Source organism: Cucumis melo, chromosome 6 (genome assembly GCF_025177605.1).
Source record: "Cucumis melo cultivar AY chromosome 6, USDA_Cmelo_AY_1.0, whole genome shotgun sequence".
Taxonomy (NCBI): Eukaryota; Viridiplantae; Streptophyta; class Magnoliopsida; order Cucurbitales; family Cucurbitaceae; genus Cucumis; species Cucumis melo.
The window spans coordinates 30575881-30599335 of record NC_066862.1 but is presented as its reverse complement, the minus strand read 5'-3'; the positions used below and the strand labels follow the sequence as shown (position 1 = coordinate 30599335).

Here is a 23455-nt window from a genome sequence, read left to right as displayed (position 1 = left end):
CATAAGCTACACTCAAATATCTTTTTTTTTTTTTACACCAAAAACATAGTTTTTAGGAAAATGAAAGAACTCTTTGCCTAAAGTTGGCCCTTTAATAGACTTCTCTCCCTGGTTTTGCACGACTACCTCCTACTTGGTTAAGTTGATTCTTAACCCTAATCAACCATTTTCAACCCACTTAACCTACTTGCCTAGCGTATCCTACCGACTCATTTTAGGTTGCCTAATACCTAACCTACACTTTTAGGTCGCCTAGTTCCATCTTAGCCACCTAACACATCCTTTGCTCACCTAGCACTACAACACTCAATATTGCCTAGTGCTAGCCTAGGATACTTGGCTAAGACGCCAACCACCATCTTGCCTACAACTTCATCACCCAAGACGTCTAGAAAACACTTAGGTAGCTAATCTTTTCACCTATAGTTAATCTGGTTCACATAGTCTAGCCGCCTAGCTCAACTTCTCTAGGCCACCTAAGGAACACTAATTTCAAATACAACCTACATAATTCGGTTGCACGTACTTAGCCCACAAGTAAATTTCAAATACAACCTTCATAATTCAGTGCAAATCCTTCATAATTCGGTTGCACGTACTTAGCCCATAATACTTGTTAACTACAAGGAAAGCCTTTGGTCACCGATACTTGGCTTAATTTCCTTTTTTTCTCATCTCTTTATTCACTTTCCTTAGCATTAATGCTTTCAACAAGAATAACAACAATAACAACTCTTACACAATTAAACAAGTATGCTTAAAGGAAATACAAGTTCTAGGATCTATAGGTACAATGTGATATGAAACCTGGACATCGAAATGTCTTTTGCTTTGATGTAAAATCAATTGTATCAATTGTACCCGAATGTCTTTTGCTGTGTAATCAATTGTATCACTGTATGAATGGTTATTTTAAATGTAGAACTCAACTACCTCAACACTAGGTGAATGCATATTCTTCATTTGCAATCCTAGTGGATAAAGAACATAAAATAATAATGTCAAAGTCCATTATAGTTGTGTAGCAAAACCTATTTCATCGGTAAAAACATGTGGAATGTAGAGCGTCACCTATAAATCTCAATCACAATTAACGAAAATTATAATTTTTCTAAAATCATAATTAACGAAAAAAATTAGAAAAAAAGAAAGTAAAAGACCACAAATTTCTTTTTAATATCCATGAAGATCTACGTCAACTAATCTTACAAAACAATTCACCTATTTTCCACGTCAAATGACAGATCCAAAAATTTTAAATGCAGAATGCGATTGCTAAAACACAGAAGGGAGTTAGGGATGAAGTGTGAGTTTGTTCTCTCGATTTTCGCACACTTGTTCTACAAAGATAACCTTGTCTTTGTAGATGAGGACGGATAAGACTTAACATTGTCAGTGACGGATCCATAAATTTTAAATAGTGAGGGTAAGAAAAACTTAAATTTTGAAATTTGCAAACATAAGATTGCGTGGAACACAACCACTACACTACAACCTATTGATTGCAAGTGTGGGACACAACCATTACACTACAACCCAGCTTTGTTTAAAACACTAATACTTCAAAATTAATATTAAAATACAAAAACCGATAATGTGTTTGAGAGGAACGCGTGCCCCGCTGACCCCTTAATAAATCCGACCCTAGCATCAAAATAAATCCGTCCCTACCTGACGCTACACACACATGAATGACGTCAACACATGAATGTCGAGAGAACTTATTGGAAATCAATTCATTTCCTATAAGTTCGTAGGAAAAGATCCAAACAACCCCCAACGAGAAGAAAATAGTAGTAATTCCATGGGAACTAAACTTTACAAGATCTAACCAGTAAAGAACAAATTGCTTATACAGAAATCTTTAACATTTAGAATTGAAAAATTAAGTGTAAAAACTGACGCATTTAATCAAGAACCCCAAATCTCTCAACAGCAACAATTGGAGAAACTGTAAACAGAGGTGGCTTTGGAACAATTTTCAGAAATAAAAAGGGGAAGACGTGAAAATATGTACTTGTTTTAATTCCATACCATTGATCATATTACTTTATGGATAAAAGAGCTTGAACTAGAAGCATTATTTATATACAAAAACTCTGACATTGACAATGTCGCAGTCCTAGATATATGCATATTAATGTTTCAGGACTAAACCTACATTTGTGTTTTTCTCTATAACCAAAAAGAAAAAACAAGACAAAAGTCTCCAAAATGTAAGATAAGATAAAGGGAAAGAGGTGTAGATTCATATTCGAAGGTGCAATAACCTTGGAGGAATAGATACCAAAGGTGGATCTGGAAGAACGTCATTGGGCCCCAAGTCATCTATTGGTGGCCTTGCTCTGTGGTGATCAGTTGCAGATTGGTAAGCCATAGCCAAAGCTAAAGCCTACAACACAATCGTTCATCAAATAAGTAAGTAGTTTTCCTCAAAAACCAAAACGAATCTTGTTTTTTTTTCATTCCAAGACTAGAAAAAGTTGCATACAATGTGATCCCTGTGAGGTGGAGCATAAATGCCAGAGGTAATGGTGACTTTTCTTCTTGTGGTGCCAGTTGAAGGTGGGTTTGAGATATTTTTGAAACCTGTTGGAACAACAATAATAGGCAGACCAACAAGATTTCCCATACAAACTTTCTCCCAGTCAGTGGCATTGCCAATTAAAGCATCAACGTTGAAACTTTCTCTAATTTCTCTAATTAGCTTTCCCCTTGCTCTCTGTGCCTGTTCATGACATTGGATAATCAAGCGTAGAAAAAAAAAACTTTTGGTCCCTACAGTTTGGTTGGTAACTATTAACTTCCTATACCGGTCCGTTTTTCCTGAACTTCAGTAAGTATCAATTTAGTCTCAATACTTTAGAATATGCAACAATTTCGTCCCTATTGCAAAAAGTAGAATAGTAATTATTTAATGAAATTTATTGCTTGTGTAAACTAATGAACTAAGCGGGATCAAGTTTATTTATAAATAGTGAAGATTGAGTCGTTCTGTAGACAATACCTGAACATAATCTACTGCAGGGATTAAACGTGCACGACGGAGTTCAGTTGGCCATTGGTCTTGAGCTTCATATTCATCATCAAGCCCCAAACGTTGCCATTCGTCAAAATGAGCCAACATATCAACATCCATAGTAAAGTTAACAATGCCTTGAACAGAGTCGACAGAATAAGACAAGTTGAATGGAATCATATTAACACCCTTAGAGGAAAGAATCTGAACAACCTATAATAAACATTTTAAAAATTGGGTTAACATCAAAGATGTCAAAGAAGAAGGCTCTACTCTGATGGAGTTACTAACCTCCATGTCAGCATCGTCAACATATCCAACAGTAAGTTTAGAAATGTCTATGGAGAATGGATCATCAAGAGAACTCTCAACTGAGGAGAGGTCATGTGGATCCTTTCCTCTTATGACATCCAAAACGACTGCACAATCAACAGCGTTTCTACAAAATGGACCAAGCTTATCCTGTTAAACAAAAGCAGAATAAATACAAAAGGCGAGTTGAGAAACAAAGCAAAAAGCGCTTGTGGCTACTACCAAGCTTTCAGAAATACTCATTACTCCACTGCGACCAACTGTTCCAAACGTTGGGCGGATTGCAGTAACTCCACATCGAGCTGCAGGATAAGTCATTGAACCAACTGTCTCTGATCCAATTGCAAATGGAACCATACCTAATAAAGAGGGGGCAATGCATATATAAAGCCCCATATCCTCTGGGTTCATTATCCAAAATTGTGAAGGAAATATTCTTATAGCAAGAAACTATGACAAACTTGACAAACTCTTTTTTTCATAAGAAACACAAGAACCTAACACCTGGAGCAAATCAATGGTTAAGGCAATGAAGTCTCAATTTGAAATGAAAATTGCCGGAATTCAACAAAAAATATTATACTCAAGATGATGTTGTAATGGAGATGTTCTAAGACTTGCTAAGAGAGAACATTTTGTGGTGAAACCATCAGATCCAAATCTAAATCGTACCTGCAGAAGTACATGCTGCAGGTCCAGCTGATGACCCTGTGGTGAACTCCTCAATGTTCCACGGGTTCCTCGTCCGCCCACCAAACCAGATGTCATCATATGCAAGCGATCCTGTAACAAGTTTTGCAACAAGAACAGCACCTGCTGACTTCAACCTGCAAAACCAAATGATTCACGGTTTGTTTGGAAAAATGTTAAAAACCAAATGATTCATGATTTGTCGGCAAATATGTCAATTAATATACTTAGATAAATTAGTCAAATTTTTCATACTGCTTATAAACCCAAGCTTCAACATCAATTACTTGTTCTTTAAAACTTTTTGAACCCCAAGTTGTTTTGTATCCTGGAACAGATATTATATCCTTCAACCCATATGGAATTCCATGCAGTGGACCTGCAAGACAAGAACAACCTTTTATTTCAAAGTTAAAAAGTATAAATTTAACTCTGCAAGAACAATAAAAATATTTCAAAGTGAAGTACAAAACTTAACACCGCATTTGAAAAATAAAGTCGAAAGTCAAACAGTGAACTACAATACATAAATGCATCACCCAAATCAATGACTTTCATTGAAGTAGCACAAAAAATTGTTATCATAAAAAACACGAACCTAAATACACTCCTTGAGCAAACAGTTCATCAGCCTCTTTCGCTTGTTTGTAAGCAAGTTCTTCAGTAAAAGAAACTACAGCTTCAAGAACATGGTTGTACCTGATATTGTTTAAAGAAATTTTTTAAATAAGAACTTGAACTTTGTTCAGAAAGACTGTAAGTTGATCCTTTATATACCTTTTCAATCTCTGCAGAAAAATTCGAACAAGCTCCTGAGATGAAATCTGCTCCGTTTTAATCAGTTCTCCAAGTTCAAGAACCTAATAGAATTCAATCATCACTCCCTTCAGTCCCTAATGCTAAAAGAAGGATCAAATGAATCTAAAAACAATTATTTTTTAATTTGATAGTACTCCAATATTTTGATGGATCCACTTTAGTGAACAATAAGCAATTTTGGGCCAAACAAGTTACTACTCGCTAAGGGATATGAAATGAATACTATTTTATTTTATGGTTACATCAATCAAAACATATTTTTTACTCGATCATTCAAATTCCAACATTTGTCAGTTAAATGTGGACTTTTTTTTCCAAATCAAAGGGAAAAAGATGGAAAAAAAAAACTTGAACACTCAAGACTAAAGAACATATTTAGCTTCAATTTAAACTAAAAAGGTCGGTGCAGACATACACTCATGAAAGCAATATCATCTTCATTGTTTGGTCTCTTTACTCCATGAACAGGAGGATAACAGAACCTTTTGCTCTTATGTCGAGCGTTTTCATTTGCCCACTCAGGGTTGAACACCAAAGGGGAAGGATTATGCAGACCACCATTTTCAGAAGCAACTAGCTTCCGATTGGCTCTGATTGTAGGCACATTAACTTCCTCAGCTCCCTTTAAAACCTCATCCCTCTACTCAAAAACAAAGGTTCCTCAACGTTAAATGAGTGTAAAAGACAACACAATGTATAACTACAAGTAAAAGACAACACAATATATAACTACACGAAAACAATTGGTGCTTTGTTGAACCTTAGTGTTGTTGAAGAAATCTGCATCAAATGCTCTAAATACACATTTTAGAATAGATGTTCTCCCCATATTCTCCAAACATTCAGAGTCTTTCTTGCTGTCCTGATGAAAAGAACATGAAAAGAAACAACAAGACGAAAATGGAGTAGAACAATCGGTTAGCAGAGTAATCAACAAATGTTACCTGCAGAAAGGAGGAATATGGCTTATGAACCCCAACTTTTTCATACAAAAGTTTCCAGAATTTTTTATAAGTTCCCATCTGTTTAACATTTATCAAGAAGAATAGTTTTCAAAAAAAGAAAAAAAAAATACAAAAAGAAAGACTTCAAAATGCCCTGGAAGTAGAGTACTAATTTTTTGTCTAGATGTCAACATTTTCATTATGTGTTTTGATGAAACATAAACAACAAATTGTTGCAAATATAAATAGCATATAATACAATTTCCTGATTCATTTAAACTATCTTTTTACTTTTTATTATTATTTTACAAAAACATTAATATCGACATTTTAATTTACATTGATATTCTCGTAAGACAGAGCTTAATATATTAGTGGATATCAAACTTCTAAACACAGATTACAATTAGGGCGTGTTTGGGGTGGGGTTTTAGAGGGAAAAGGATTAGGAAATTGGGCCAAACCGTGTTTGGCCCAAGGAATATGATAAATAATCCTAATCCCTAAATAACCCTATCTTATCCTATTTTTACTTTCTTACAACCCTACATTACCCTACCTAAATAACCCAATCTAAATTCTATTATTATTTTTTAAATTACTATAATCATAATCCTTCCCCCAAACACATATTACTATAACACTACTATCATAATCTCTCCCCCAAACACATACTATTATAATACTACCTTTTATATTCTTTCCCCCAAACATAATATTATCATAACACTAGGATTATCATAATCCTAGGATTATTATAATCCTTTTCCCCCATAACTCTTTCCCTCCCCCAAACGCACCCTTAGTGTTTGTGTTAGTTTTTGCAGTTGAATAGAAAAACGGAACATTACGAATTTGGTCCTTTCATTTGGAACCTAGATTAGGAATTACAAAATTACTCTCTATGGTAAATTTTGGGTTTCTCTATAAATAAAGAACCGAGTAAAATTTGGCCCACCAGAATGCAACCAAGAGCCTCAACCGACATTTATCAATTTACTTTTGAAAGTTATAGCAAGAGCTAATTTTCTAAATTTCCAACCACGTAAACGAGCTATAACATGTCAGGTTGCAAGTTCTGAGTGAGAAATTTAACAATTTTTGCTATATTGGAAAATGCTCCATAATAATAAAGAAAACTATAGCAAATAACACAATTAGGAAAATAATACAAAAATATAGCACAACTTTATTGCACATTTTCCAAATTCAAAGTTATTACTGATATCCTAAGACACTCCATATTCGAGGTGGTATTGGTGATGGACACTTGTGTTGGACACTTGGCCGACATCCTGTAACGTGGTGGACACGTGTCCCTTTGGAGTACTTCACAAAATTGAGAGCCAACATCAAATGTTACTGCCAGTGTCCAATCCTCAAAGTTCATTTTTTTTTTCCTTCTTTAAATCTATCTATCATGTTAGTTGTCAGCCATTGCCTATTTCAAGTTGAAATTCATTTATATATATTTTTTTTCTTTTTAAATGTTAGGATGACATCTATAAACCCTATTCCCTGTGCCGTCTAAAGAGTTTTGTTGTCTTGTACTCATACAAACTAAAATGTTGTCTTGTACTCATACAAACTAAAATGGCTAATTAATTTGACAATTAACATTTTAAGTTCGTTTAGTGGAGTATATTGAGTATTTTATGTTAAAAAAAATAGTGTATCCACATGTCCGTATCATAAAAAAAGAATTAGCAATTGGCGTATATGTGCTTCTTAGGTGATATCCATCGATGAAGAACACATTTCTCAAATTTCAAATTATCAGTAATAGCATTGGTAGGTGTGAGTTTTTTAGTTTTTTACCAACTTTTGTGTTATATATGTAATTATTTTATCTCTAGGCTATCTATTCTATTTTTATTTACTTATTTCTTTTTTTTTTTTGCTTAAATGTCATTTACGCAAAACTTTGATAACAATTGTAATACAATATATGATAATAATATAAAATTGGTGGACAAGAAGAGCAAAGCTTAATAAGAATATCAAGAATAACATATTAACTTGGAGGTTCGATCCCTTGCCCCTAAATTGTAAAAGAAAAAATAAATTAAATTGGTTAAGCCATACTCTTTTTGGTAACTCCAAGATTGTAAAAGTAAAACAATATGTGGATAGGAAAATAGTAATCTAAAACACAGTTTGGTTTTGGTTTTTTTCTTTTTGAAAATAAAGTCTATTTTCTTCCTATTTCATAATTAGGATCCTCAAATTAGCAGCTTATTTCAATACAATAAGTTAAATTGAAAAAGAAAAAAAAAATTTAAAAGATTTTTTTTTTCCATATTTGGGTTGACTTTTTAAGGTAGGGATAAAAAATAGATAACAAATGAATAAATTTGGAGCTAAATATAATGTCTTGATTTTAAAAAAAAAAACAAAATAGTTATCAAATTCAACCCAAGTCTTTTCTTTTGGATATAAACTTTTATATCTAAAGCTCACGGGTGAAAGGTCACCCAGAGCTGACCCATATTATGTCCCATCTCTTTACCATTAGGGCTAGTAGTTATATTGTTACAAACACTATTGCCATGAACAATGCCAATTGAGCTCGATTAGAAGGGGAAAAAATCTCTCATAAACAGACTAATCTTTAGGTTTCTAAAAACCAAAAGAACCAATTTTATCAACTAACCTGAAGACTTAAATAAGCAGGGTATAGTATCTAGTTGGGGCTTTTCCAGAACAAATAAGAGAATGATGATTCTTTCCGATGACAAAAGAAGAACAATAAAAAAACACAAAAGGGAGAAAATTGCGATGTAAAAGCAGAAGAGAAGTTACCATTTGTGTGAAGCGAGGCCAAGAACGTTGATGGAAGGAAGAGAAATGGGAGTAAATGGAAGATCGAACCGAAACTGCGAAGAAGATGAAGAAGACAACGAAGCAGTATAGTGGGAGTCGACACCATTGTATGACACTTGTCGAACGACATGGCTGACCACTGAGTGACCACTTAGTCACCGCCGGCACTGAATCGAGATTTCTCAATATTCATATTTTATCAATAATGCAACGGAGGGAATATTGTCTTTTTAGGTAGAGAACTACCTACCATTACCAAGCTAGAATATATTCCAACCATGTCATACTCATACATTATAAACACAAACGTCTATCTTTCATCAATTAATTTCATTGAGAATGATTGCAAGGTGATGAAATCTTATAGACATTGAATTGGTTATTATAGCAAGTCGTTACAGTAGTTAATGTTTAAGATGCAAATTATTTTAGGATTAAGAATTAGTCAAAAATAATAAAATAAATACTGAAACAAAAATAGTTGTTAAATAATATTTACTATTATAAATAGTTGACACACTACTACTATAGTTGGTGGCTTAAACATGGAGCAAGTTATAACAACTTGTTCCACTAATTTAAGCTGATGCCTTGGAAGCAAAGAAACGAACAAAGATTTCATATAAAAGAAATTAACAAATCTCAACACACTAGTACCAAAGTTCATTAAGACCAAATGAAATTGATATATAATCTAAGAATGATAAACCCGAAGGACCAACTTGGAAGATATGTTAGAGAATTCTACATCTCATAAGTTATGTCTCATTATCAGTCAACTTCTAAATGAACCTTCATGTCTATCCAATAATAAGGCGGGTAAACAACTCATTATTTGCAATTAGGACACCGGTTATAATAGTATGATGATTTCCGATAGATGTTAGTCCATCTTGTTTCGATCTCAATCATCTACCGAAGCTTTCCTTCGGCTGCATGCAATGCACAGATTTAATTTATATACCAACCAAAATATGGCAAAAAATTTGACATTCTACAACAAGTGAGAAATTGTCTTTAACTAACTACATTATATTCTGAAAGAAAAAACAAAATTGAAAATTCTATTCTCCCTACCACCATTCCCTTTTCTAACAGAACAAAGATGTCGCATCTTAAATCAAAAGTGTGCATCAACTAGTCGCCAGTTAAAGCTCGTGGCCTATGCTCAAAGGTAAAAAGGGACATCCCAGTCTGCGATACTGCTCGAACAAATGACATGTTAGCAGTTAAGGTCGGGGCATTCCAGTAGTCACCAGTGCCGAACACAACCTTGTTCTTCAAAGCTAACTTTCTTGTGGTCGGGAGACATGTCATGCGTTTAGACACCATGTCCAGCACAACCCTGTTTCATTCTCAACACCAATCAGTGCACTAATATATTGACATTTACCAAGAAGATAAACATATCCATAACATTGTCCATGTGGTTGCAAGGACAGGAAAACTGAAACTGAAAGTATTGGTAGCACAAGGTCACAAACCTACTTAAACAAATTGGGCTTCTGATTAAGCTGAAAAAATCTCGATACAAGTAACGAAAGACTCTAATTTCTCCCATGAGAGAAGAATTGACCTACTGTAATGCTAATTAATATTTCTACCTACCTTTCCTATTCCCCATGGCACACCCACAATTATTCTATGGTGCATCACTGACCCTATTACATTCGATCGACAAGGTTTTTCGTGGGATATTAAATCTTAAGTAGGTGGCTAGACTACCGTAACTTGAACTCATTTTCTATCTTTCATTATTTACATGACTCTTATTATTTTTTATCTCGTAGGATATTAAATCTCAACGGGTGCCTACAACATAAGGCAAACGGAAACCAAGGCATTTCTATCTACTTCATGTTTTACTTTCAAATACAAACCAAAATGGCCTAGATTTCGGAGAAAGAAATGCAAAACTTCCATTGGGTGTTGAAGGTACTAAGGTGGGAGTCACTTGGTGGGATGAGATCACGTTGGAAAGCCTGAAAGGTCTCTCCATCCATAAACATGGTGGCATGCTAGGATTTTGCACTTGGCATCTAGAGTATTAAAAGGACAAATTATTCTCTTCTTTGCAAATATTTGGAGATTTCCAAATAACTCCAACACTTAATTCTGGACGGACCCAAAATATTGTTACACTTTTTAGGTTTATGAAACCAAAAGTGCTAAATCCAACTTATTCACATGTTTCAAATGAATGTGGATCAAGGATCAAAGTAAGAATATTAAAGAACAACAAAACCTTGTCCTAATTGACTCACATGATGTGTTTTAGTAAGTGGTTTGCTCTGGACTTCTCATTCGGCCCTCCACACATTGTTATAAGTTCCTTGAACTCAGAGTGAACACTCTGGCATATTATGCCTCTTTTTCCAGACAATAGAGAACCCAGCTCCACAAGAATAGGCTTCTTAATTTCTGACATTGCCTAGCAGAAGATTGAGAGGGCTCAGAGACAGAATCACATTGGCTACAACAAAAAGTAATAATAATACTAGGAAATCCTAGTTCCAGACCACGTAAGACTAGCAAAGAAATCGACCAAACAATTGGTTGGTAAATGGAAGTCAAAAAGAGCATTTGTTATGATCAAAAGCAATGGTAAATAAAATCTCAATAGAAGTCTTTGCGCCTTGGATGTTTCCTCACAATGTAATTCAAACAAAAACTTCCACCAAGGTTTACCGTATACCAATCTTATCTGGCTGGACAAGAAGAGAGGTATTAGTTACAATATGAGAGGAAAAATTTATAAATTGTTTCGGCAGATGACTTGACAGTAAACAAAAACACCATTTAATAAAAAGACCAGCAACGAATAAAAGAGGTAACTAGTAAAAGGAATGCTTGAGTAACTCCACGAGGGATTATTTTGGGATATAGTCCAGTAATGCAACTAAGCAAAATAAGTTCAGTGGAGCAACAATCCAGCCAAGGCAATAGGGAACATCCTCAACTCGAACATAATTGTGGTCTACATGCAAGTTCAAGATAACTCAATAGCTTTTAACTAGTAATGACTAAAGTGCAAAACTTACAGCGAAAATGAAAATAAGTTCTTATTTCAGTACAATCTTTTTCATTCAAGTGGGATATTATATTATTCTGCATAATCTCCTGCTTTAAATTAACAATCGAAGATTATACATTTAAGCGAACCTAACTTGTAAGTAAAATAGTGGCTAAAAAGTAATAGAAGATAGTAGAGGGTAATGCTCATCTGCAAACAAAAACTCACCTGACCAATCACAAAATCATAGTTACTCTTGTACTTCTGTTTCAATTCATTCTCTGGGGTAGCCAATAATTTAGCAGCACAGCCATTACTAATGCCGGACACTAATGCAATCAACGCCGTGGTATCAAAATTTATTAAATCACTATCACCACCCAACAATTGTTCCAAATTTGCGGACTCCATATCTTCGATACCGTTCATAGGATTAGGCTTCATTGCCATAACAACAGAGCAGAAAGAATCCCCAAGATCTATCTCGGTATTGCTGTTCAAGATATCTGGCTCATCCACACCACTAGAACATACTTTACTGTTATAATTTGAACTCGTAGCCCCACAATTCCTATCACTAACTTTTATTTCAAGAACACAAGCTTCTTCATAGCTTCTTGAAAGCACATTAATCCAATCACCATCAATCTCAGAGAAACCAAAATCAAAATCCGAGAAATTGAAATGAAACTCAGTGGCTTTAAATTCATCCCGGAGTCTTTCCAGAATAAACTGATCAAGCCCATGCGAAAAAAACAAAATGATCGAGCAAGGTTCTAAGGCTTGCAAAGAGCCAGCAGCATCAATCACTTCCTCAAGTCGAGATTTCAAGCCCTTACTTCTATGGCCCTTGTACCAAGAAATATACCTAGGTTTTCTATCGGAAACAATAACCCACACAGGATTCCTATTCAAAGTGCAAATTATATCAACATAAACAGCTTTCGAAGAGGAGGAAGATGGAATCGGCTTACAAACACGTGAAATTCCAGTGACGGAAGGGTGTTGAAGAATGTGAACAATAGCTTCAAGGTGCCCAATATTCAAGCTGTATGGAAATCATTGATGAATATGAGAGGAAAGATAGAGAAGATTGGAAAGTGTAAATACTCTAATTTGAGAAAATGGTGGAACCTGAGAGGGGTGGAAGACGAAAAGGAGCAGCGAGAGAGGAAGTTGAGCTCGCGAAGAGCTAATTTTTGGAGAGTTTGGGTACATGAAACGGAGATGTTGGTGGAAGAAGGTAGGGTTTCGATTATGTCCATAATCGCTTTGCATCTTTGCTTGGCCAATTCTACTGTATTTGGTTCTGCCATTGTTGGGGTTTATTGGTGATTAAGTCTCTCTCGACCCAAATGTCCCAAATTTCATCAAAATGCCTAATGCCTTGGAAGAATAATTGACAAGAAAAGTATATATAACTTCAAAAGAATAATCATTGTCATGAAAGATAGCAAAGTGTGTTGGAGTTAATGGAAAAAGATGTGTGTTCTAACAGAGGAAGAGTTATGGGATTTAGGGAGATCATCCTCTCCAAGTCAAAGTTGGAGGGAGGGATTGTCAGTACCTAAACAACATTCTTGTTAGAGCTCATATTCTTGTTAGAGCTCATGAGGTGATAGTTTGGTTTGAGTCCTTCTAGACTTGAGTGGATAATTATCATATGATAATGTAATGTAATCGGAAAAGTTACTGCAATAACAAGGTTTAAAATGTGAGTTAACACAAATAATAAAACAATAAATCTCTTAATTATTGGTATATTCAAAACCTAACTCAAGGCTAAATTAGTGGAAAATATGCTATTTGTGTGGAGTTGGTCAATCACTTGGTCTAAGCCTTTAAAACTTTTTAAAATGTTGTTGGTATGAATTTAACTGATTCTATCAAACTTCAATAACCCATTGAACTCCTATTATACTCTAATGGGATTTGAAAACCTCCGCAAAATAATCATCAAACTTCTAAGACCTTCTATTGCTCATCACCAACGTTTTGAATTTTAGATTTAGTGAATTTACTATCCAAGTTATTAAAACTGCCTTCTAATTAAATTTTGAAAAAAAAACTTATATTTATGAATTTATTAAACAAGTTTTTAAAGACCTTCCTAATTAAACTAAAAAACAAAAAACTCTTACTTAGAAACTAATAAATAAGAAAAAGTTACAACAATTTCCTAAACGTTGAAGATTGACTTTCTTACCTTACCTTTGATAAACTAAAGGAAAAAAAAAGTAATAATTAAAACCACAAACACACATGGTTTTGACTATGTTGACTTTAATTTAAAAGTCAAAATCATGAAACAAAAGTAAGCTTCATTACAGCTCTAAAGTCATCATCTTTCACAATAAAAGTAACGGACAATAATTTCCACAGCCAATACCCATCTTGGAAAAGAAAAAAAAATCCCAACTTTTTGTTGATTCTAATCCTTATAAGAATCGAATCCACTAGTCTCTTACACGACAAATTGCACCATTGTCACTCCAGTACATGTGTAGCATCGTGTCATGTCCTGTCGTGTCCTTCCAGACAACTCTTTGACTGCCCATTCCCGAGGTTTTAGCTGCTAACAGTGGTAAATACCGGCAACCCCACAAAGCTTAACTTCAACCACAACCACCGTATACGACGGAGGAACAAACCGGGAACGGCCCAATCAACCAATGGGTTCAAAAATTTCATCCCCCTTTATTGAATAAGAAAAGAAAGAGAAGTAATTGTTTTTCTTCTTTAAATTTAAGATCCACACACCTCGATAACGATGTTTCATCAACTTCGAATTAATTACCATATTGTCCTCCATTTCCTCACGGAATCCCAACACTGGCTAGCAAAATAATTTAATTCCAACCCGATATTCAATCGGAAGGGAAATTGCGCCATAACCCCCTAAAAAGGGGCAGAGGAAGCTGTTTTGGCGTTGATTTTGGTTGATTAAGCCGATTTTGTTGATGGGTTCTTGTCATTCGTCTCCTAAAAGGCGGCAGAGCAGAGGTGGGGTTTATTCTGCCGCCGCAGCGCCGGGAGAGGCTCCGACTGTTTCTACAACAGAGTCATTTTCTTCTTCTTCTTCTTCTTCTTCTTCATTTTTGTACTCGACGAAGCCGCGTTGGTGGAAGAAGAATTCGACTAAAACTTTTGGGGTTGCTGTTTGTTCAGAGAAGGTCCATGAATTCGAGGTTCCGGGGAGGATTTGTTCAAATGGGTCATCGAGAATTGCTTGTTTGTATACGCAGCAGGGGAAGAAAGGGGTTAATCAAGACGCCATGATTGTGCAGGAGGTGAGTGCCTAACTGTTGTTCACATTGTTACGTCACTGTGTTCTTCGTTTTAAGCTGATTGATAACATCCCTTTGAGCTTACATTAAATTATTTGAAAGTAGATGTTTGAGGGCATATATGGAGGTTCTACTGATTTTTTTGGATAATATTAGAGTTTTTGCTTGTTTGTTCCTCGTTTTTGGAATTTCAATTGATGTGGTTTTTTATGCACTTTTTAGCTTCTGGGAAGGTTTCTTGTTCTTTCTTCTTTCGTGTTTTTCTGTTTGAGGATTGATATTCAGCTTTTACATGCAAAAGAAGATTGTCATCCCTAAAGAAGAAAGGATTGTATCTGAACAGTTCATATTTTGTTTACTGTTGATATTCTGACTGTCCTGTGTCTCTATCGGAGCATTTTGTGGACTGAAGGTTCATGTCAGTTACAAGCAGATTATTTAGATCAGGTAGGAACTAATAGATTGGTGTCTACTCCTTTTAGTGGTTTAGAGTTGTAAAAGTTGGTGAGTTTAGTGTGCTTTTGACATGGTGCAGAGTACTTCAGAAAAAGTTCACGGGGCTTGGTTATGTAGTTCAATATAAACTCCTATCAAAGGTAGAAAATTGATTGAAGAAGTACCTCACTAAGTACAGTTTATCCAAAATTCAGTAGTTTGGCAAGGGAATATTCTTTAGACCCTCGGCTACATATTGCAAATCCTATATGCCTTCTTGGAGGAGGTTAATGGTTTTATCTTCTCTACCTTATGAACTTATGCAGTAACATTTCTGTTTCCAATTACAATCCCTCGAATAATTGGCAAGTTTTAACATGTTTAAATGGACAATTCAGAGCATACAATGTAACCTCATGAAAGTCACAACTGTTGGAAGATTTCTGGATATTCTCGTGTTTTAATTTGAAAGGGTCTGGCGAAGGTTGTGTCAATAATATTCATTTAGCATAAAATCTAGATTTTTGTGAATTTGTCTAAAATATCAGGTCTGTTCCTAGTGGCTACTAAGCTTATTGATTCTTGCCTCTTTAGTAGCTTGAGGAACCCAACAAGCAGTCTCAGGGGTCATTTGGGTTTATGAAGGGTTTCAGAAAAGGTTGTATGTTGGTAATATTAATTGTGCCTAAATCAATGTCCGATCATGATTTACTATTTACCCAGCAAGTGTTCATGCTCTTGGCAAGACATTTCACAAGTTGTGAGGTCATGACTCACCATATTACTCACGAATGTGCCTTCCAGGAGCTTCTGAAAATTGTTCTGTGCTGAAGCTGAGCTGTAGATAAGTTAATCAGGTGTGAAGTTACGTCTTTGCCATGACAGGAAACTTGAGGAGCTGTTGAGCAGCTTGATTTACAAAACATTCCTAAAAAACTACTTTAAAAAACTTTTATTGGTTGAATTTTTTCACTAGGGTAACTACTTTGTTTCGTGCTTTTGTAGATTAGGTATAGTAAGAGAAAGCTCGTATGCCAATGTTTAAGTAACCAAAGATCTTTGTCTCTCAAACTCTAGCTTTTCAATAAATCAGATACATAAGTAATAAACATAAGATGATTTATATCTCAGACGAAGCTCCCCTCATTATTCATACTCTTAAAGTAGAAAATTGAATTTAAAAACAACTTCCAAACAGTTCCTATCTGCCAAGTTAGTTTTTACTTACTGTGGGTTTTACCTTCTCTGTTTGGGGCTGACAAACATTGATGAATACATTAGTCAGTGCCTAGCATTTGCTGAACTTCAGCTATTAAAGCTATGCTATTTATCATATTATTTTCCTACTTGGTGGGTTTAGAACTCTATCATGGCTTGTATTTTGTTGTGAAGTTCTGTCTAAGCTCTTGTGTATTCCTTATTTGTGAATAAGTGAATCACGTGTATTGGTTCATTGTTTTCTTTTGACAGTCATTAGTGGCTCGGCTCTTTTACATTTCATTGCCGTTTGGATTAACTTGGTTCAAATACTTCTGACAGAATTTCAGTTCAAAAAGAGATACAGTATTTTGTGGGGTATTTGATGGACACGGTCCTTTTGGACATATGGTTGCGAAAAAAGTTCGTGATACCCTCCCTCTAATCCTCTGTACACAATGGACATCTAAATCAAATGAAGATCAAAGCAACCTCTTTAAAACGAGACATTCCCGAAGTTCAAATTCTGAAGATTCTGTTGCTCTAGATGGAGATGAAGATTCTTACAAGTCATTGGAGGGCGAAGAAAATGAAAAATTCCCCAAGATGTTTCTACCACTCAAAGTATCTCTACTGAAGTCCTTCAAATTGATGGATAAAGAGTTGAAACTGCATCCCAAAATTGATTGTTTTTGCAGTGGATCTACGGCTGTGACTCTAATAAAGCAGGTAATATTGCATCATACAGTGGGTTTTTTTAGTGTATTTGCATACATAAATATTTATCTGTCAGAGCCATTTTATTAAAGGTTAAAACAATCAAATCTCATTCATTTATTATTCCTCTGATTTTACTCCAAACTGACAAAACAAGTATGCTTAAGAATAGATAACATAGACAAATGATTTCATGGAAGTTGGTTTAGAAATGATGGACGCAATCTTAAATGAGTACACTTTGGAAATGGGTGGGAGAGACAATTACACTGGTTGCACGGCTGCAACTGCATAAATGATGGCAGTTATTAGTCTTCTCTGTTTTCTTCAAAGATTTAAGCAAAGGTTGTATTAGGAGCTAAGTTAGGTGGAGGTGTCTCACATCACTTGAGTCTAGTTGCCCTCAATAAGTCTTGTATTATGGCATACACATATCTCAATTATTATTATTATTATTATTATTATTATTATTATTTTAATTAGAAAAAACTGAAAAGAAAGAATACTGTCCTTATTAAATGAGGGTAAAAAGGATGGGAGATGAGGTATTGCCTTCCAAACCTTGGGAATTACAAAAAGATTGTGTATATATATATATAAATTAAACTTCCCAGTTGGCATAGATATGGGAGATATTATGATTTGAAGTCTTTTGAGATTGAATACTAGGCAAACACTTTAACTAGATCCCAAAAGGCCTTTATTGTAGTCTCCTCCAATTGGAAGATCCTCTTGTTTCTTTTGAACCTAAATTTAAAAAGAAGAGTCATCACCACACTTGTCTATGAAACTTCTACAGGGCCTTATAAGTGACACCACTCGGAAGCTGAAAAAGCAACCTCCTAGCTGTTCTTTGGAAAACATCAATTAATTCAGAAAACATTAAAGAGAGATTTCCAGCAGGACCTAGGAAAAAACATGTGAAATAGAATGTATCTTTGATCATCCACATTCTTCTTACAGGAGACTTTCCAATCAGGAATTAGGGCGTAACAGGTGCAATCCTATAGAGGACTTCAACTTTCTTTGGGATATTGGCTTCTCAAATAGACTATCTATAAGGGGTTGAGATACTCGCTGCTACCCATCAATTTAGGGACTAGGTCCCTACCCTTTTGAACAGTCTGACAAACGTTAGGTAATAGTAAATCCTCTTGAATTAGCCACCCTGTAAAGTCTTGGATAAGCTGATTAAGTATGTTTGTTAGCCATTTATCAACTTTTTGACAGCAGCTAGAGATGTGCCTTCATGGCCTTTGAGTCTATTGTAGTCGTTTGGGGTTGGGATCTGACCCTTAACTTCTATTTGGTATTTGCCCGTTGTGAATCTATTGTATTCGTTTGGGGGTAGGAATCTAGTCCTCAGCCTCTATCTGTACTTGCTAGCTATGACATTCCTCCAAAGAGCATTGGTCTTTCCTATTGAAACCGCCATCCACATTTTTCAAGGGGAGCCATGTTTTTTGGCTTCAAAACCTCCTGCTCCAACCCCTCCTTTGGAAACAGGTTAGGAAGTTACTTTCCAGTTAATTCCATTCAGGTTCTCTTCATGGTCGATACCCCTGAACAGCTTCTCCAACCTCTTATAGTGGGCTAAATTGGGATTCTATTATATTTTCTTAATTCTCTTAATTATTATTATTATTATTCTTTCTTTCCCTTAAGGGAGTTCGTATCTTTGAGCAACAGTCTTGTTTCTTTTCTTTTTTTTTAAAGAAATAATAAAAATATATATTTTATTTTGTTAAATGAAATGTTTGGTTTCTTGTTAGAAAAAAGAAGGGGAAAAAACTTTTTTGCTCCTAGAGTTTGGTGGGGTATGATTGTTACCTTCACTTTTGGAAGGATCATTGGTGGAGTTCTCAGTATTTTGATTTTTCTTTACCTAGATTCTTTGAATTGTTTCTTTTCAAGGATGTTCGGGTCTACTTCCGGCCCCTTTCCTCGGTGTTTATCTAGAGAAGGAATTAGACAACCACGCTTCTGAATGGATCTCCCTCTGAAGGATTGTTTGGTCTCTACTGAAAGAATATTCTCTAAATTTTGAACTATTGGTGCTGAAGGTCTTTAACCATTAAATCTCTGTTTTAGTCTTTTTAGAGTCCCATCCACACATTTGTGAAGTAAAATTTTATTGTCAATTTTGGTGCCTGGAGGTTTAAGAACTCTTAAGCTATCTAGCTTAGTGAATTGAGATGCTTTGTGAAACTTGGTAGGAGAGAACAGAAGGTTTTTCTCTAGTTAGTGAAAGGGGTTTGCTAACTATTTGTGAGTAGGTATATCATTCTTGTCTACATTTTTTTCGTCCTTAACTGGTCCTTTGATTGGTACCCAATGGAGGATGTTTTGTTTTGTTTAGCTCCTTAAGGTCTTGTGTGTTCATTGTGTATGATTGGAACTTGCAACTGTTTTGTGTAAGAAAAATCTTATTCTGGACCTATTATATCTGCTGAACTTGTAATTTAAGAGAGAGCATAGATTCTTGTTCTTCGTTTTAAGAACTGCAAATAATATACTTGGGAAGTTAATTCTCAATGTATAGCACTGACCACTGAGTTCTATAAATAAGCATCTCTCCTTATTTCATATCGAAAGAAGTATATACACTGCACTCTCCATATGATACTATAAAAGTACCATTTTATCCCATTATATGTAGCTAAACTGAAAGTGAAAAATGATGTATTTTAGGGTCAGAACCTCATACTTGGAAATGTTGGTGACTCGAGAGCAGTGCTGGCTACAATAGATGAAGATAACTCTTTGATTCCAATTCAATTAACGGTGGACTTGAAACCTGACCTTCCTGGTAAACTCATCTACTAGTAGGAAATATGCCGTCATTTTTAATTTGGTCCTTAAAGTTCAAAAGTTCCATTTTAGTTATTTGGTTCTTAATAAGTTGTAATTTTAGTTCTTTGGTTCTTAATAAGTTGTAAATTTAGCTTTTACCTATTAAAACCTTCAATGAAAAAGTGACATTAGTAACCTATTTTTATGCTGTTCTACACTTAGGGGCCCTTTGGGACCCCCAACTACAAGTGGGTGTAGCCCACTCCATATTTAGGATCCCGACTATAGTAACCTAGTGTTTTGCATGGTAAATACTTTTGTAAAGCCTTCTTCAATATAGTTTTCATTATTTTTCCACTCAACCTCTTTGCTACAATTCCCCTTCTCATTTGTCTGTTTCCCACAAACTCTATCTTTCGTAACTCTCATCCCCACTTCTCCTCATTAGGGTTTCTCGGATGATTTTGATCTCATGCGCTTCACCTTCTTTGGGGTTTTATGTTCTCTTCTACTCATTTGTCTGATCTTTCCTCTCTTATTACTTCTCTTTCACAAGTTCTCCCTGTGGCAGTTTGTGGATTTATAGTTGTGTTTGGAATTCATAGTATTTTAGTTAGTGTTTAGGTTTTTATGAGTATACATGAGATTTCATATTTAAAAATATAAATAAAACTATTTCTTCCATCACTTTATTCAAAATGCGAATGGATTTTAAGTTAACATCCATCCGTTTTGGTCATTTTGGGGTGTACCAATATTGGTGAACATGCAAAAAATATATTAGATTAGGCTATAATGAATGATATGAATTATAGCCTTATCTAACGTATTCTTTTGCATGTTCACCACTATTGGTACATCCCAAAATGGACGATATGAACACAATTCAAAATCCAACATATTTTATATAAATTGGTGGGACAAATGGTTTTATTTATATTTTCAAAGTATGATATTTCAGGTAAAATTACTAGTTTGATGATTGATGAAAAAAATATTAGAAAAAAACTTAAACACAGACTAAATAACATGCACTTAATACACAAAGTATTAGAAGACTAATAACTTGTATCTCAAACAGAGACTATTTTAACCCACCCACCGTTCCAAACGCCTCTTTAGATTTTCAAAATTTTCCAGCGAAGATTTTCCTTAATGCTCCTTTTTTTATCTTCTGACTATTGAAAAAGCTTTTTAACTTTTTAATTTTTTTTTTCAAATGATCAATTCTATATTTATTATGAATTATTAATATAACATTTTAGACCTGTGTCTAAGTTTAGGTTGACGTTAGAGACAAAAACTAGTCACAAAACTATATTTTCCCTAAACTTACATTGTTCAAGTTATGTAAATCTGAGCCGGCAGTATGGACATTCTCCAACTTTTCTTTTTGTAATCTAGGTGAAGCTGCTAGGATCCAGCAATGCAAAGGAAGGGTCTTTGCTTTGCAGGATGAGCCCGAGGTTGCACGAGTCTGGTTGCCAAATAACGATTCGCCTGGTTTGGCGATGGCAAGAGCTTTTGGAGACTTTTGTCTGAAGGATTTCGGTCTTATTTCTGTTCCCGATGTTTATTATCGTCACCTTACCGCAAGAGATCAGTTTGTAATTCTTGCCACTGACGGGGTATATTTTTTCTTCTTTCAACACTTTTCTGATCAAGCTTTAAAGAGTCTTCTAATTTTTCATATTTGTAGTTTTCTATTTGTATGGAGGAAGGGTGCGTTTTCTTCTCACTAGGTAAGTTTGTCCCCAGGACATAGATATCCTCAGCCTCGTGGTAGTATATGTTTCATTAGAGTATTCCTTCTGGTATCTTTAAACCAGAATGAAAATTTCAGTTGGAAGTAACAGGCTTTCGGATGAAATGTGTTTAATACAATCATCCTACTACATGACACAGGTTTGGGACGTTCTTTCAAATAAAGAAGCTATCGAGATTGTTGCATCAGCCCCTTCTCGCGAAACAGCAGCCAGAGCTCTTGTGGACTGCGCCGTTCGTGCATGGAGACTGAAATATCCTACATCCAAGAATGACGATTGCGCTGTTGTATGTCTCTTTCTCGAGTATGAGCCTGAAGTAGAAGAAAACACGGAAACTTGTGTAATGCCAGTGGAAGAAGTTCTGGTCGCACCAAGCAACGACGCAAAAGACATCGAAGTTGATTTAGATGATCGTAGAACAACTGTTGTCGAGCAGTCAGGCACTGTACAAAGCTGTAATGAGATTGTACCTGTCTCCGACTCAACGGATGAGAAAGTTGTTGCTGGAGGTCGAAACCGGTCAAAGAGAAGCTTAGCTGAGTGCATTTCAAATGAAGAGGAGGAATGGTCTGCATTGGAGGGTATTACCAGAGTGAATAGTTTGCTAAGCCTTCCAAGGTTCCTTTCTGGTGACAAAAGATCAGGCAGTTGGAGAAAATGGCTATGAAGTTTCTCTTTTTCAAGTGCCATTTTTATTGTTTGTCAGTTTGGAGGCAGAAAGTTCCTATTTCTTGTGGATATAAATATCTTCATTTTCAATGCTCTGATCTTGCAAATAAAAGAAAATTTGTATTGGTAATTATTTCTCTTGTATTTGGAAAAAGATATACGTAGTGTTGTTTATAATCTCAATTATATTAAGCATAACAAAAAAAGACGATTGTATATCTTAGAGTTAGAGATATGGTTTGGTCTTTCTAATTTTATTTATATGATGTCTTGAACTCCTATCTTTAATCTTAAATCTAATTTCTGATGGTTTGTTAGTCAATGGTAGATTAGCAAATTATAAGAGAAATGGATCTTCACTCCCTTACCTTGGATGTAGAAGGTTGAAGAAAGTGTTGAGGTCGAGCCATAGCTAAAGTTGAAGGCATTGCAATTCTAACTAGAATCAAATTGGGCAAAGTTGAGTTGTGTTAAGGTCAAGTTGAGGGGCATCAACCATTGTGTTCGGTTCAGTTCGGTGTTAAATTGAAGTTTTCGATTTTGTATATATACCAAATTGAACCAAGCTACAAATATTTGATTTTCGTCTATGTATGGTTTGGTACCATTTGACTTTAGATACAATTTCAAAATGCAAAATTGAATTGAATCGGTTTTAATGTTCATCCCTAAGCTATAATGATTGAAATAGAGAAAGGGAAGAGTCACTTAATCCGTTCTCCCTTCCTTGAAAGATTTGAAAAAACATACTATATCAACTTTTGTTTGAATAAGTCTAGCTTGAACCTAAGTTTGAAGAAACTAACACATAAGTAACTATTATAACAACTAACAACCACTCTATTCAATAGTTATAAATACCAATAAATTTTCAAATTTCAATATATTAAACCCTTTCGGGGCACTTATTAATTATTGCATGAATTCTATCCTATTTGTATATTTTTTATATATAAAAAAAAATATTTCTT

The 23455-nt window shown here is 35.0% G+C and overlaps 3 protein-coding genes across 5 annotated transcripts; 1 reads left to right on the top strand and 2 right to left on the bottom strand.

The window, feature by feature from the left end:
• Positions 1 to 2017: 2017 nt before the first annotated feature.
• LOC103490981 (uncharacterized) lies at positions 2018 to 5918 on the bottom strand. 2 transcript variants are annotated; one of them, XM_051086507.1, is made up of 12 exons: positions 5785 to 5918; positions 5601 to 5697; positions 5256 to 5480; positions 4799 to 4881; positions 4620 to 4720; positions 4277 to 4400; positions 4004 to 4158; positions 3554 to 3690; positions 3311 to 3481; positions 3008 to 3232; positions 2492 to 2728; positions 2018 to 2392 (listed from the first exon to the last, which is right to left on the bottom strand). In XM_051086507.1, exons 1-12 carry the CDS (start codon positions 5871 to 5873, stop codon positions 2249 to 2251), a joined length of 1788 nt encoding a protein of 595 aa, XP_050942464.1. In that variant the 5' UTR covers positions 5874 to 5918; the 3' UTR covers positions 2018 to 2248. The 2 variants fall into 2 exon arrangements, with proteins under 2 accessions (XP_050942464.1, XP_016900589.1); XM_017045100.2 differs by having other exon boundaries at positions 5601 to 5702; positions 5785 to 5866.
• Positions 5919 to 9580: 3662 nt separating this feature from the next.
• Positions 9581 to 13189, bottom strand: LOC103490978 (uncharacterized). The gene is made up of 4 exons (XM_008450747.3): positions 12755 to 13189; positions 11849 to 12668; positions 10872 to 11038; positions 9581 to 9952 (listed from the first exon to the last, which is right to left on the bottom strand). The coding sequence occupies exons 1-4, from the start codon at positions 12934 to 12936 to the stop codon at positions 9745 to 9747; spliced, it is 1377 nt and encodes a 458-aa protein (XP_008448969.1). The 5' UTR covers positions 12937 to 13189; the 3' UTR covers positions 9581 to 9744.
• A 911-nt stretch (positions 13190 to 14100) lies between these two features.
• Positions 14101 to 22791, top strand: LOC103490977 (probable protein phosphatase 2C 6). Of its 2 annotated transcripts, XM_017045164.2 has the most exons (6): positions 14101 to 14910; positions 16882 to 17268; positions 19948 to 20065; positions 21454 to 21677; positions 21749 to 21791; positions 21955 to 22791. In XM_017045164.2, the coding sequence occupies exons 1-6, from the start codon at positions 14581 to 14583 to the stop codon at positions 21975 to 21977; spliced, it is 1125 nt and encodes a 374-aa protein (XP_016900653.1). In that variant the 5' UTR covers positions 14101 to 14580; the 3' UTR covers positions 21978 to 22791. The 2 variants fall into 2 exon arrangements, with proteins under 2 accessions (XP_016900653.1, XP_008448968.1); XM_008450746.3 differs by lacking the exon at positions 21749 to 21791 and having other exon boundaries at positions 14109 to 14910.
• The last annotated feature ends 664 nt before the right edge of the window (positions 22792 to 23455 follow it).